Source organism: Buceros rhinoceros, unplaced genomic scaffold (assembly GCF_000710305.1).
Source record: "Buceros rhinoceros silvestris isolate BGI_N320 unplaced genomic scaffold, ASM71030v1 scaffold16751, whole genome shotgun sequence".
NCBI classification, from domain to species: domain Eukaryota; kingdom Metazoa; phylum Chordata; class Aves; order Bucerotiformes; family Bucerotidae; genus Buceros; species Buceros rhinoceros.
The window spans coordinates 16,437-30,211 of NW_010395003.1; the positions used below are offsets into that span (position 1 = coordinate 16,437).

At 37.8% G+C, this 13,775-nt stretch overlaps 1 protein-coding gene across 2 annotated transcripts in view; it reads left to right on the forward strand.

Moving 5' to 3' along the window:
- MTUS1 (microtubule associated tumor suppressor 1) overlaps positions 1 to 13,775 on the forward strand; it is a 90,859-nt gene that overhangs the window by 15,239 nt on the left and 61,845 nt on the right. Inside the window, exons 3-6 of one of the 2 annotated variants that reach the window (XM_010145413.1) lie at positions 101 to 283; positions 4,624 to 4,758; positions 6,824 to 6,913; positions 8,190 to 8,237. In XM_010145413.1, coding sequence (XP_010143715.1) covers positions 101 to 283; positions 4,624 to 4,758; positions 6,824 to 6,913; positions 8,190 to 8,237 — 456 coding nt within the window. Of the gene's footprint in view, positions 1 to 100; positions 284 to 1,630; positions 1,821 to 4,623; positions 4,759 to 6,823; positions 6,914 to 8,189; positions 8,238 to 13,775 lie in introns of those variants that run through there. The other variant, XM_010145415.1, reaches the window with a different exon arrangement.

Consider the following 13,775-nt stretch of genomic DNA (forward strand, 5'->3'; position numbering starts at 1 on the left):
ATATTTTTACTTGTAGGCATATATGTAGAAGTGTTGTTTAAGCTTCTTTTCAACTCGTTATGTTCTTTTCTCTCCCTCTCCCTTCACTCTCAATTGACAGGTATAGGATCCTCTACAAGAGAGAAGCATGCTTCCGTAAAAAATTCTTCAGCCTCCTGGACTAGCTCCAGTAAACCGCTTGCCAAATCCAAAGTGCCTGTCAGAAGATCAGTGCTTGAGAGAACACCTAGCATCTCATCAGTCAGCAGCACTCAGAGTGAGCGAAGTCTTTTCAGCAGTAATTGTAAGTATATTCAAGTTTATGCCTTTTTAACTAATATCTAGCATCGACTGCTTGTTAAAAAAAAAAAAAACAACAAACCCCTTGATGGGAATCCTGTCTGACAAAGGTATGTGTAAAAACAAAACAAAACAAAAAAAATTTTTCCTACTTAGTTCTTGGTCTTACTCTTTTTGCTTCTTAATCTACAACTTTCCTTCTCCAGATGTACCACCTGAAAGAGCTTTGGGCTTTGGCTTTTGATTTGAGTAGAGGTTTCAGTACAGCTCCTCTTCCATCCTGAAACATTTCTGAACCAGTGGGTCTTCTTGAGCAGAAGTTCCCTTGTGTTTATTATGCTGTTATGTAGCATAATAAATAAATGAACAGTGTGAATGGATTACCTGTCATAATATTTGGCGCAGCATGCTACAAGTTTTTGATACTAAATGTAGTTTTTGAACTAGATTGTATCTGCTTTCAGAGTTTTAAGAGAAAATGTATAACAGGTAAGTGAAACTGCTTTTACAAGGTTAAACATCGGGTAGATTTCTAGAACGTTTAAGGTAACCATAAGCATTGGTGTATGATCAGAACCAAATACATCTTGATTAAAACTGGGGAGAAAAATAACAGCATTTGCTTTGAAGCTCTACAAAGAGTCTGAACCAGCAGTTGTAGGAGTTCTAAGGACAAAAGTATGAAGGAAATAACACACAACTGACTGCCAGACATATTAGTATTCCCAGCTTTATGTATTCAAATGGGTACACTCAAATATTCTGTTACTATTGCATCATCTGTTGTGTCTTGGAGACAGGGCAAAAGCCCTTCCTTTGTGCCAGATGTCGTTTAAATCTGTCTTCAATGGACTGAAAAAGAAAACTGTGATTTAACATGCGCATACGTATACATACGTATATAACAACATTTTCTCTTTTTCTTCCTCTGTAGTTTCTTCATTAAAAAACTAAGGTCTAACATATTCCTCAAAGGAATAAGAGTATGTGTAATAAAATATGCAGTGCATGTTCCTATGTAATCAGGTCAGTTTGGTTACGGTGACAGCCATGTTGACTTTTGCTGTTCAGGTTTAGGACTGTATCTGTAATTCCTAAGCAGCTTTGTCCTCACTTCACTTTACTCCTTCGTGTAACAAAGGAAGGGGTCATCGCTTCATAACAAAGAAGTGCATTCAGATTAAGTATCCAAAGAGATGACTCCTTATTTAGCCTGATTTGCTGGTTTCATCTGTTTTGTCTGCTGCCTTCAAGCTTACAATTTTTTCCACTCCGATTCACGAAGAGCAGTATGAGAGGTTGAACATGGCTGCAGTCTCTTTGGCTTTAAGCTTCCTTTGATATTTTTTAAATGACTATACCAGGAGGACTCCGCAGTTGCACAGAAACTAATTTTTCTCCTCTTATTTTCATCAATTCTACACTAATACCACCGACTGACTCAGGAAGCCACTATGATATTACCTTACTGACATTGCTAGTAGTGGGATCCTACAGCTTTTGTATTGTTCCTTTGTTAGCCACGTTTACTGGGAAAAGAAGTAGGTTGTATTCCTTTTTATTTCTGTTTTAAAGCATGTATTTTGTTTTGTGCAGGTTGGTAAATATACGCAGTATTTTGAATTGCTGATTTTTTGTGAGATGATTTTTCTTAATTTCTTACAGTTGTTGAGAATGATTTATGCCTGATGGTCAGGTTTTGTGAGTATAACGAGTTTAGGTGACGTATGAATTATATGCCAGTAAAGTGAAGTTTTTATGACTTTGAATCAAATGGGAAAGCACTAACAAATGTACTTTCTACTCTAATATACAGTGCTATTGTTTTTTTTCTTCATTTAGTCGACTGTACAATATTGTCGGAAAAAATGTATTTGTAAACTAATTTTTTTTTTATTTGACTGGTGAGACACACAAAGATTCAAGATAGGAGCCTTATGCTGTGAATGTCATGAAATTTATGACAAACTATTGTGGTCCTGTCAATGGTATTAAATTGACAAAGTCGCTTGGCTTGTTTTGCATGAGGAGATTGCCTTATGTTAGCGGAGAAAAAAATTGCAGGAGCTGTTCCTCCTGCTGTGTCAGCTCAGCCCTTTGTTATGGGATGTCCTTGGATGGGTAATTTCCTGCAGCAGCATTAGGGTCTTTTTTTGTCTAATGAGCACTTAAGTTTTATGATTCCTTTCTTTAAAAAGACTTGCTATTTGACAAGTTTGGAACTAATGAAGTTTGAAATGCTGTTGTTAATGAAAGCATATTTTGCATATGAGATGTTGGTTTGAGCATTAAAAAATTGAATTTTTAACAGTAATCTTCTCAATTTCAGCACTAAGCTGAAAACTGTCATTTGAACATACTGAAATGTTTAAACTCTGAAGTTAAGATCAAGAATCCAGATTTGAATTGAATATAAAGGAAATTGTGTTTCAAAACTTAAAGCTAATCCTGGCAGTTGACCTGGAGCTATGTTTCTGTGCGGTCAGTATGTCACTAAAATTCTTTTAATGAGTGGAGTTTTTAAACATTTCGGATATTAGCTGGCATGATATCACTTCATATCTGTTGGCTTTCATCAAGATTGCAATAGCTACTCCTAATTCTATGAATAACCATCTTTGAATCATATAGTGGCCAAAATTTGCAAATTTGCCTCCTTTTCTGCACACAGTTTGATTAGCTGGCTCCAGAGATTCTAAAAGGACAAAACAGTGCCCTAGCTAGTCCTGCACCAGAGTGTGCTTGTTTACCCAAAGTGGTACTTCCATGGCATGCTTCTAATCTAGAAGGAAGTAGTCCAGCAGTTTGTAGGCAGTTGTTAGCTGCTTGCAGTGAAAAACCTGAACAAAAATTAATTTACCGATTTTCAGAAAAAGTTAATGACTGCTTCAGGTGTCTTTCTTTACTAAACGAAATCAGTTTGAATCATCTGTTGTTGATCAGGATCATATTCCTGCATAATAACTGTTATTAATGTGTTATGCAAATTGTTCCTATGTATAGATATTTTGCAAATATCTCGCTATTGTGACTTTAGAGAGGCTCCAACTTACTGTATTTATAAAAAGGGGAGGGCTTCAGTTGCATATGTTTTTAAAGGGGAAAGACATTCTGTTCATCTTTCTGTGGTTAGAAAGCATATTGATTAGTAGCCAAAAAGCATCTTTTTGAAGCTGTTAACTCACATGGCTTATGCTAGTGCATTTAAAGACACTGAAATTTTCTCAAAAGTATACGTTCCAACTTCTCATAAACTATATTAGATATGTAGTTCACGTTACCTTTAAAAAAATCAGCCTTATTGAAACACTAATCTGAGGCAAACCTGATACTATATGACCCTCTCCCTGTTTCTTCTTTAAATGACTAGAGAAAAAATCAACAGCGTGAGTCAGTATACGTAATTTTGTGGTAACTGAACCACAGTGTACTCAATTTATACCTTAGAAGTATTTTCTTTTTTTTTTTCCTGGAAAAATAAAATAACACTTTTTTTTTCTTTAATCCAAAGAAAAATTTCAATTGTCACAATAAGCCCAAACCTTTCTCAAGTTCCTTTGAAATGGAACTAAGCATCTCTTGTAGCAACTGCCTTGTTAGTTGGAAACCTGATTTTGATGTGAGGTAGCAATTGTTTATAGTCCTGCCTCTCTCAGTTTGGATCTGCTTTTCTCTTTTTGCAGGGAAAATTTGTTGTATGACTTCATCTTCTCCAGGCCGGAGAGTGGGGTGGTGTTTGCTTTCTTTATGGGAACCTTTCTCAAAACTTGTTCGGTAGCTGTTGAATGCAGTTGGGCTCATGTTTTTTTGTGCCTCACAAGGAGGACAGAGGGGTGCAGAGTCTGCTGGTGGTGTGTGCACCATACAGTTGAAACAGCGGGCTTAGCTCAAATGAGAGAGAACAGAGCAGAATACTGCATGTTGAAGTTGTGTGAGTTTTATTTGTTTTTTTATTTTTTTAACAGTCAATTCTGTGGCTGGAATGTCATTTTGTACTGATGATGCTTTTTCCTGGCTTTAATTGAAATGTATTCTGCATTTGCTTTGTACAGCAAGCTTAGACTTCTAGTTACGTATCTTGGCCAATATCTTTTTTTACATATGTATCCCTGTTATGCATATTCACAGCTGAATGTCTAGTTCTGAGAAGTTTTTGTAACAGCTGTAGAGCGATCAGTTAAGTTCATCAGTCTGTACTGAAGATATCAAACATGGTCATAATACTCTTATTCGAACTCATGTTTCTCCTAACTTTAGCCTCTGGTAGAACAGGCTTGTTTTAGGATTTAATTTTTCCAAACTAGATACTGCCTGGAGCAAATTCTTTATTGTTCTGTGTTGCAGCTGCAAGTGCCACAGTCATCATCAAGAATGGAGAATGGCCTTCAAAACCAGCCTACCAGAATGGTACTTCTGGGTCTGTCCCTTTGAAAGCAGTACCAAGACCTAGACTCCACTTGTTGAAGTCAGCTCCAAAAGGTACATGGGTCTGTTTGTGGATAGAGTGAAACTGTGGTTACTACTGTAAAGGTACCTTACCTTTTGCAGACCGCTGTCTCGTGAAGCAGTGTTTATTAAACAGTGGTTTCCAAAAATAGTGTGAGGAAGTAAGATCTCAGCAGTGGTGCTTCAAGTTTTGTAAGATTTCACATGAAGGCTAAAATTGCCTTTGTATTGTCGTAATTGACTGGGGTGTTTCAGGCGAATGAGGAGGAGGGTCTGCACTGTGATATGGCTAAGGTCTGCATGGCATGGGACTAAATGCACTTTGCAGGTGTCATCACGTGTGGTTTATGTTGTTTTAATAAGAGTTCTTTTATGTCACAAAGCTTGGGCACAGGCTCTGTGACTGCTGGTGATCTGGAGGGTAGACCTACCCTGAATTTATCCTGAGTGTGTGGCTGTCCTCATCCTCACACAGACTTCGTGTTATCTTCACCCCTTTCAGGACAGAAATGACCTTGGGGGATAGGGTTATTTTTTTTTTAATAAGGTTTTATTAGATGAAGTATCTTTTGTAGATGAATGACATCGTCCCATCTTTCTAAGGGAAGAGTCCCAGAAACAACTTAGCTCTTCATGCCACTTTTTCTTTAGGTTCTTCTTACTGGATGACATGGAAGCAGAATTTTGTTCCAATTTTTAACTGAGATAAGACAATTGTGCTTCATCATCTGGTGCTAAAGGGACCATTATTATAAATGTACTTTCTGGGCTTGTATTAAACACTACTCTGGTTCCTGTTCAAGCCAGGTCCTCTCAGTTGGCTGATGGTGCTTCTCCACTCAAGCCACAAACAGCAGTTGAGAACTCCTGCTCTGACCAAACTTAAAGACATAATGTGAGCAGATGAATAAGTTTGTTGTCTCCCTCTCCTAAATCCTAGTTATAATCAGCTTTCTTGTGACCGTCTTTGTTGTGAACTGGATTGTAATTGGATAAACTTAATTAAATACTATGCTCCTACTTTAGGCATAAGTTTTAAGCTGTTATCTGATGTAATTGAGAATAAATAGGAGATCCCTCCAAATGTCATGCTATAATGATGTTAAAATGGTAAACAGTAAAAAGAGACAGAATTTGCCACAAACTGTAAATTACTTTGAAACAAACACAAATTGTATGTCTGAAATTATATGGCTGTCTGATAGGCTGATGCTTTCTCTTGGGGTCCAACATATGTGGCACAACTGAGCATTGCTCAACATCTTGAGTGACCTGGGCACTAGAAGCATGGCTTCAAGTACCTGCAGTAGCAGTGTGGCCAGAAGAAGCTGTTACTCCCCCCTCAGCTCAGTGTTACTTGTACTATTTGTTTTGGGGCCTTCCCAGTTCAAGAGACTTGTTTCGAAACTGGAAAGGTCAACTGAAGACTTAAAAAGATGATTAGGGTCTCTGGCCACATGACCTGCGAGGAGAGGTTGAGAGAATTGAGCTTGTGTAGTCAGGCAAAAAGAGTAAGGGGAGGTACTGTAACAACCTGCAGTAACTTGAAAAGGACAGCTACAGAGGTGATGGTACCAAACTCTTCTTGGTAGATGTGGCAATGGGAAATGATTGCAAGTCGTGAAATGGGAGATGCAGCGTTGCTCAGCGGGGCTGTAGAGCCTGCCTTCCTGGAGGTTTGCAAGGCTCAGCTAGATGAAGGCATGGTCAGCTGATTTCGTCTTGGTGGTGGCCCTGCTTTGAGTGGAAGGCTGGATAGCTGGCCTCCAGAGGTCCTTTTCAGCCAGTATTTCTGAGGCTTTGTTGGATTTGCTGCTGCTTTGAGACTTAAGTAATTTGACCTTAGTGCTAAAGTGAAATCTTTACTGATGTTATCTTCTGCTTAGAATCTTTGTTAAAACTATCTTTAGTTCTTCTAATGTGAGTTCTGGTAAAGCAAAGCTGAGATTAAATACAGCTTAAATTTTCTAGAAGTTGTCTCTTTATGTTTGAGTAGATTTGAGCATCTTGTACTTGCCTAATATTATATATTTACAGTTATGCCTTTAATTGCTCACATAGTTACATTTTTATGCCTGATCTAAGTCTCTACTTCTAGGAGCCAAGGCCAGGTCTGCCTCACAGAACCAGTGCATACCAAAATCATCTGGGCCACTACACTCAGCAAGAAAAGTCAGTGAGGCTAGAGGTAATCAGCTGTTGGGTAAATTTTTCACCTATATTCATGAATATCTCTGTCTTGAGAAAGTCTGCCTTTTTTCCCTGTAGTTCATAGTATTGGAGACCAACTCTGCAGAGTGTTCCTGATGTATTTGTTTTATCTAGGGGGGAAGAATCAGGGCATTCATTGTCCACTATCTGCTTGAAACTTGCATCCTATGAGGACTCAGAATACTTGATAATGTCTGTTATATGATGTTCTGTCACCTGCTTATAAGATCGTGTACTTGCAAGATGCAACCCAAACTAGATTTCCCATGCTTGTGTTTAATTTAAGCAAGATTCTTCTGAGAGCATGCTGATCAGCTTTGACTGTTGAGGATATTTAATCCACTGTATGTTTCTGAATCGGTTGCTCATTTTAGCTTTAACTTTCAATTGAAATGAGTTATTTTCATGAGAGATAATCAAAAGTATAGATAGGAATCCTTAGGCAAGCTTTGTAAGACAAATTGTCACTGGGAGCAAAGTTCCATTTGCGTGGCTGAGGGGAGGGGAGACAAGTACGGTAGCTGTAAAAAGCAGATTGTTTTCTGTTGAAACACCTGCTATAGGTTCACACGCTATTTGTAAAGCCTGAAGAAAGCTGATAGGTGTGGTCAACAGAGTTTTTATAAACCTCTGCACATAACTTTTGCAGTAACACCGAGCAGTCTGGAAGAATGCTTTCATTTAATTAATACCCTTGGAAATAGTTATGTTCTTAGGTCAGTTTTCACATGACTCTAAAACAATGCAGTAGGGGTAGATTAACCTTTAATGCTTTCGTTTATATCTAAACTTGATTGGTAGCCCATTTGAGAGTGCTGTTACTTTATACCTCCTCTATATAAATAAAATAACTGTAGTATATAGGTGGAAGAAAGTTACTATGCCACCATAGACAATTGTTTTTTATTATCTGTGGTCCTCTACAAATGAGTAAAATAAAAGGGTGCTGCTTGGCTTAAATGAAGTACAGTAATTGTAATGGGAAAACTATTTTTGGCTTACTGGGAATTCATCACGCATTTACCAAATAGTTTAACCTTATAATGCTGTATCTTGCTGTTGAACATCCTATCAGCCATTGCAAGAAAGAAACTGAAATTGTGAAGTTTTAGGAGCTTATATGTAAAGTACCTCCACTGCCCCTTCCTGGCTTGAAGTGTAATTCACGTTTTTTGTTTTTTTTTTTTTTTTTTTTTTTTTTTTTTTTTTTTTTTTTTTTTTTTTTTTTTTTTTTCTTCCCCTGAATGTTGTAGGTACTCCTGGAAAGAATGGTCACCAAAGCCTATCTTGTTTGGGTTCTGGTGAGTTTTCTGATTTTTTTTTACATTTTCTGTGGTGCAACTTAAACTAGGTTAATACATTATAGTAGTATATTGGTTCTTTCCTTGGAAGAACAGTTTTGCAACAGGTATCTCCATAAACCATCACTGATTCCAGTTTGAAGGGATATGGAGAAAAGTCTTGGGTTTTTTTATTACTGATCGTCTTCTGGCTATCCAGCTCTTAGAATATGTAGTCTGTGCTGTCTGTCACTCTTGTTTCCAGTGAAGCATAAGGAGTGCTAAACTGTAAGCAAAAAAATGTATGATAATGAAATTTGGGTGCAGGTTTTGCTGTTTAACCACAATGAGGTTAAATAGTTAAAGCTCATGTGTTGTGACTTAATAAATAAAAGAATCATGCAGAGTAACAGGTTTTTCTGGAAGGTTCATGGTAGGATACTCTTTTGGTGCGAGCTGTCTTTGTGTATCACTGCAGACTACACTTGGAGAACATGAAATGATCTGAGTGTGTTGATGTGTGTGTCTGCTTGTATGGCAGAGGGAGGAATCACAGCTGATTAAGTGGCAGATGGCGCTCCAAAATATGGCAGAGTTTTAAGGACTTCACATTGGGTTTGTTTTTGGTATTTATGCCAGTCAGGACACCTGGTGCTAATTCCTATCTGCCAGGAGACACAAAAGTCTTCAGATGATGTTTCTACTTGCAGCAGTTTCCAGGTCTTTTCAAGAGAGTTGGCAGTCTCAATTAGTTTCCTGAGCATCAGTGTGTATTTGCTGAATTAAAAGCTGTTTGTAATTTACCCATTGAAAAGCCCTTTTTAAAAAATACTGATGATCACTGGAAAGCCTTATGTCCTCTGAGTGATCACCAGATGTCTTTCTGAAAGAGGTGCTGTAGCCAAGCAGATGTTACGAATTTGAGTCTGAAATTACTGGATAAATAATTCTGACCTGTAACACTGGCACTGTGGCAGTACGTTTTTCATTTCCTGTAGTCAAAATGCAAGAAAATACTTTTGCCTTTATTCCCTTGAATACATGTCTACATATTAATCGTGACTGAGTACTTTGCTCAATACCCTGTTAAGTAAGTGTCAAGGCTTCTGTCAGACAACGAGCATAAGACAAAGTGATTATTCTATTTGTTTATTGCTTTTATTGATACTTGGGTGAACTAATATTTGTTTAGATACAGCCTGACACTAAGCTTCCTGTCTTGTATGTTGTCTGCTACATAAGCGTAGAGGATGATGAAGCTAGCAGCATAATGTCTTGATTACCTCAGTTGAGGAAACTCAAAATAAGAAACAAAGTCAATTTCTGGACTAGAAACAGAAAATGAAATTCCTCTTCCACTTGCTTATGATAGTCTTAAAATATAACTTTATTTCCCCCTAAATTTTCTTCATACTTTTGCCAGTTGGAAAGCTGTGTTGCAGTTTACCTTAATAGATTTGAACTTTTTCCTGTACCGAGTCAGCTTCCAAAATTGGCTGGTGTGTTAGACTTTCAAGTTAATACATTTCTAACTTGTGTAGAGCATTAGTGTAATTTCCTATCAGAATGCAGAGCTTTCTGATGGAGCATTTTGCTTTTTTTAAGAAAGATTTTTTTTTTTCCGTCTTCATAGTTATACATAGTTCTGACAGAATGAAAATATTGTGTGGCTGCTTGGATGTTCTGCAGTACAATGTCTTACATTTTAAGAAAAGACAAATGATCTTCTCTGAAACGAACTGAAATAATGCCAGCTGGTACCATGTAGAATGGGCCCCACTATCTTTTTTTTTTTTCTAGTGGCCTTGATATTACAGTGAATCTTTGTTCTAGTGATTTTAGCTAGTTTAAAGCTTTTGTTCTTTTATTTTGGTGCTATGGTTAACTCTAGTTTTTAGCCTCATTCAGTGGGGAGGTCTGACCTCACTTTTATTTCTCGTCCATGTGCTCTGTCTGAAGAGTTCAGGACTAATTTATTGTGACAGGACTCTGATAACTGATTACAATATTAAGGTATTAATTAAATGTCTCAGTTCACATTACTTCAAGGATGCAAAAATAGCAGGCATTCCTGGGATACAGTCTCTGTTCTCTGACTGTTTGTGCTCTTAATCCTTTTTTCCATTCATTTACAGCAATGATACAAAGCCAGAATCTGCTTGACAAAGCAAGGCACAACATACTGGTAGCAAGCCTGTAAAATTACGTATTTGCAGCAGCCCATTCCATGTTTGTGTTAAAACATTCTCAAGGCTACTTTTTGTGAATTCTGTATTTTTTTGGGTGATATTCCAGTGGATCAAGTAATTTCTACAGATTCTGTGGTGTATTGCTTCAGCACTGGTTTTAAAGCTAAGGCGGAATTAACTTATTGGGCATAATATGTTTTATTATACTTCTTAACTTGCTAACTTCAAGTAAAAATGTACATATACAGTTACATGATGTCTTAATGTAAATATGACTGAAAATGTTGCCTCTTGTAAGATGTAGTTTTGAACTAGATGAAAAACTGTCTCTAAAAATGCATAAAGTCAGTGCTCTTTCCTTTGTTTCTCTCACCATCCCTGAAAAAAAAGTGATCTTCTAATACCTGTGCAGTGTATTACAGTTCAGCCTGCGTGTGTAGTGGATAGTCGTGTCTCACGTCACTGTTACTGACCGAAGGTTCAGGATAAGTTACAGTATGGCAATCTGCAGAACTATGTAAGCCAAGCAAAAGCGTACCCTTTTTGGCAGTTCCAAGGGTAATCATTTTATGAAAAAAAGCATGTAAACATACATTGGAAAGCTTTATCTTATTGTTCAGTGACCCTGAAATATGGTGTATTATGGATAATGAACTACACTTAGGCTTGTGGCACAAGACTTGTCAGGAAAGCTAGGGCAGCTGCTGGATAAACTGTGAAGTATTATTAAGTAGAAACAGTGTAATTTGTCATCTCTCTTTGTACTATGATGGTATATGCCTAGTGGAATGAGTTACTAAAGGCTGTAGAAATCATGAAAAACAGAGAAGCTTCGTCAAAAAATGGTACATGCTTCATCAGGAAAGATGGTATTCTGTTCTCTTACGATCGTAAAGAAGTTAAAAGACTACTTGTTTTAGTTAAATAACTTGTGGGAAAATACAACACTGGAGGAGGGATTAACTTCCTGCAAAATTAGTAGTAGCGCTGCTCAAGCTCAAATGGAAAATTAAGGTGTAAATAGAACAGTCCTTGAAGTGGTCTCGTGGAACAGGTTGTTAAATGAAGATGCTGGCTCCTCACTCTAACTGTTATGAAGGGATAGGATGCCTTTACTAACACAGTAGTCTGGTTCAAACAAAAGTTGATGGAGACATTCTTAAAGGTTCAGTTAACACCTGCTTCTTTCATGCCCTCAGTCATCACTGTTGAAACTCAGATTCTTTGATAGAATAGGTTACCCTCAAAATACACTTTCAGTGTCTGGAAAACAAGGGATTAATGTATATCACACTGTGCCTATGCTTTTTTAACAACAAAAAAGCTTTAATGTTTTAAAATAATGGGTGATACTACGTGAAAATATGTGAACTTTCTTTAAAAACTGGGAAGACTGTAATTTTGAGAACTGATGAACATCATTATGAATGTCAAGTACTTAAGTCTTCAGTGAATTCTTTCATGTAGTTGACCATCAGTAGTCTTCAGTGTGGTATGGCAAACTACCTTACTGATGAGGGATATCTGGTCAAGTGGCTTATTAGCACTCTGTTTCTCCTTTTATATCTGATCAGAAGGACTTTTGGGGTTTATTCTTGTTTGGGGTGGGGACGTTTGCTTGCAAAAGTTTTTTTGCAAGTTGTAGAAGAAAATGTACAGTGTTTTTGTTGCTTGGAGACTTGAAAAGGTCTTCGTACGTGTGTACGTATGTGCCGTGACAGCCAAGAGAGCAAAGCACATCCTGGCATGCATCAAACACAGTACAACCAGCCAGGTCAAAAGTGGTGATTATTTCGCTGTATTCAATGTTGGTGCAGCCTTACCTTGAGTTCTGTATGCACTTCTGGACCCCATAATTGAAGAAGGTTATGAAGGTCCTTGAATGCATCCAGAGGAGGGTAACACAGCTGGTGAAAGGGCTAGAAGGAATATCCTATGAGGAGCAGCTAAGGACTTTGGACTTTTCAAGTTTGGAGAAAAGGAGGCTGAGGGACAACCTCATTGCTCTCTACTGCTTCCTGAGGAGGGAATGTAGAGGGGAGCATGCCGATCTCTTCTACCTGGGATCCAGTGGTAGTATGCCTGGGAAAGGTTCAGAGCTGTGCCAGAGGAGGTTTAAACTGGACATCAAGATGCATTTCTTTACCGAGAGGATGGTAAAACACTTCAACAGGCTTCCTAGAGAAGTGGTTGATGCCCCCATCTGTCAGTGCTTAACAGGCATTTGGACAATGCCCTTAACAACATGCTTTAACTTTTGGTCAGCCCTAAATTTGTAGGTTGTTTCCAACTAAAATAGCCTATTCTATCCTAACACAAGTGCTCATATGATTGATCACAGAGCAGGTAGAATGAGGGGGCTTACCTGAGTTAAAGACAAGTCAGGAAGAATAGTGCTTTTAATGGTAGTTCTAGCATAGATCATGAAACCAATGCTAGCAACATGCAGAAAGCAAGCGAACTGCTTCTGTCTTAGCACTTGGAGTGTTCCGCTTCAATGGCTTTATCTTAGTATTATGTTTTAATACACTTCCCCTGCTCTATAATGTAAAGGTTATTGTTGTAGAGAATATAGACAGGTCTTGTTAGTTTTTTCTTCATCCAACTTTGCAGATGCAAGGTTATTAAATGTGAAATTAATGTTCTTCTGTTCAGAAGAATGTCTTTTCGTATAAAAAAGTCCCTGAGGTCTTAAACTGGCTTTAAAAAAAAACCACACCCCAAAACCCTAACAGCTCTGATGAAGAATATGTGTTGCAAAGCTCCATGTGACAGTTTTAGATGATATTAAAATACTGTTTGTTCTAAGTAATTTTAAGTTTAATATACCTATTTTTAAAAAAAGGGGCATTCTGTGGTAGTTTGTGGAATTTTACCAGGAAGTAAAACTTCTCCTGTTGTCGAACCAACTCTGCTTTTCTTTCAGCGTCTTCTAACACTGTACTCTGCAGCTCATAGGAAATAAATTCCCTTAAGAATTATACAGGTAACTGTCTGATGGATAAATACCTCAAATATTTTAAACCTCTTTCCTGTTCTGCATTGGAATAAACTAGGTACCCTCTGAAGTGGAGTTAAAACCAGGAGGAAGATTTTGATTCTTAACAGCTAATAGTTTTTCCAGTGCTTAAAGCACTCCAGGTGTAGAAAAGGAGTGGTAAAAGTTCTTGTTAAAACTGGGTTTGAGCAGTAAAGGTTTTGGTCAAGGTCTTCCATGTTGCAGAAGTAGCACCTCTGACTAGTTGTCCTGAGTTTGCTTAGGATAGGGTTAATTTTTACAGCCAGGGTAGCGGAACCAAACTGAACCAGCTGATGGGATAGTCAATGTCATACTGATGTTGTGACTAGTGTATCTGGGAAGGGTGGGGGG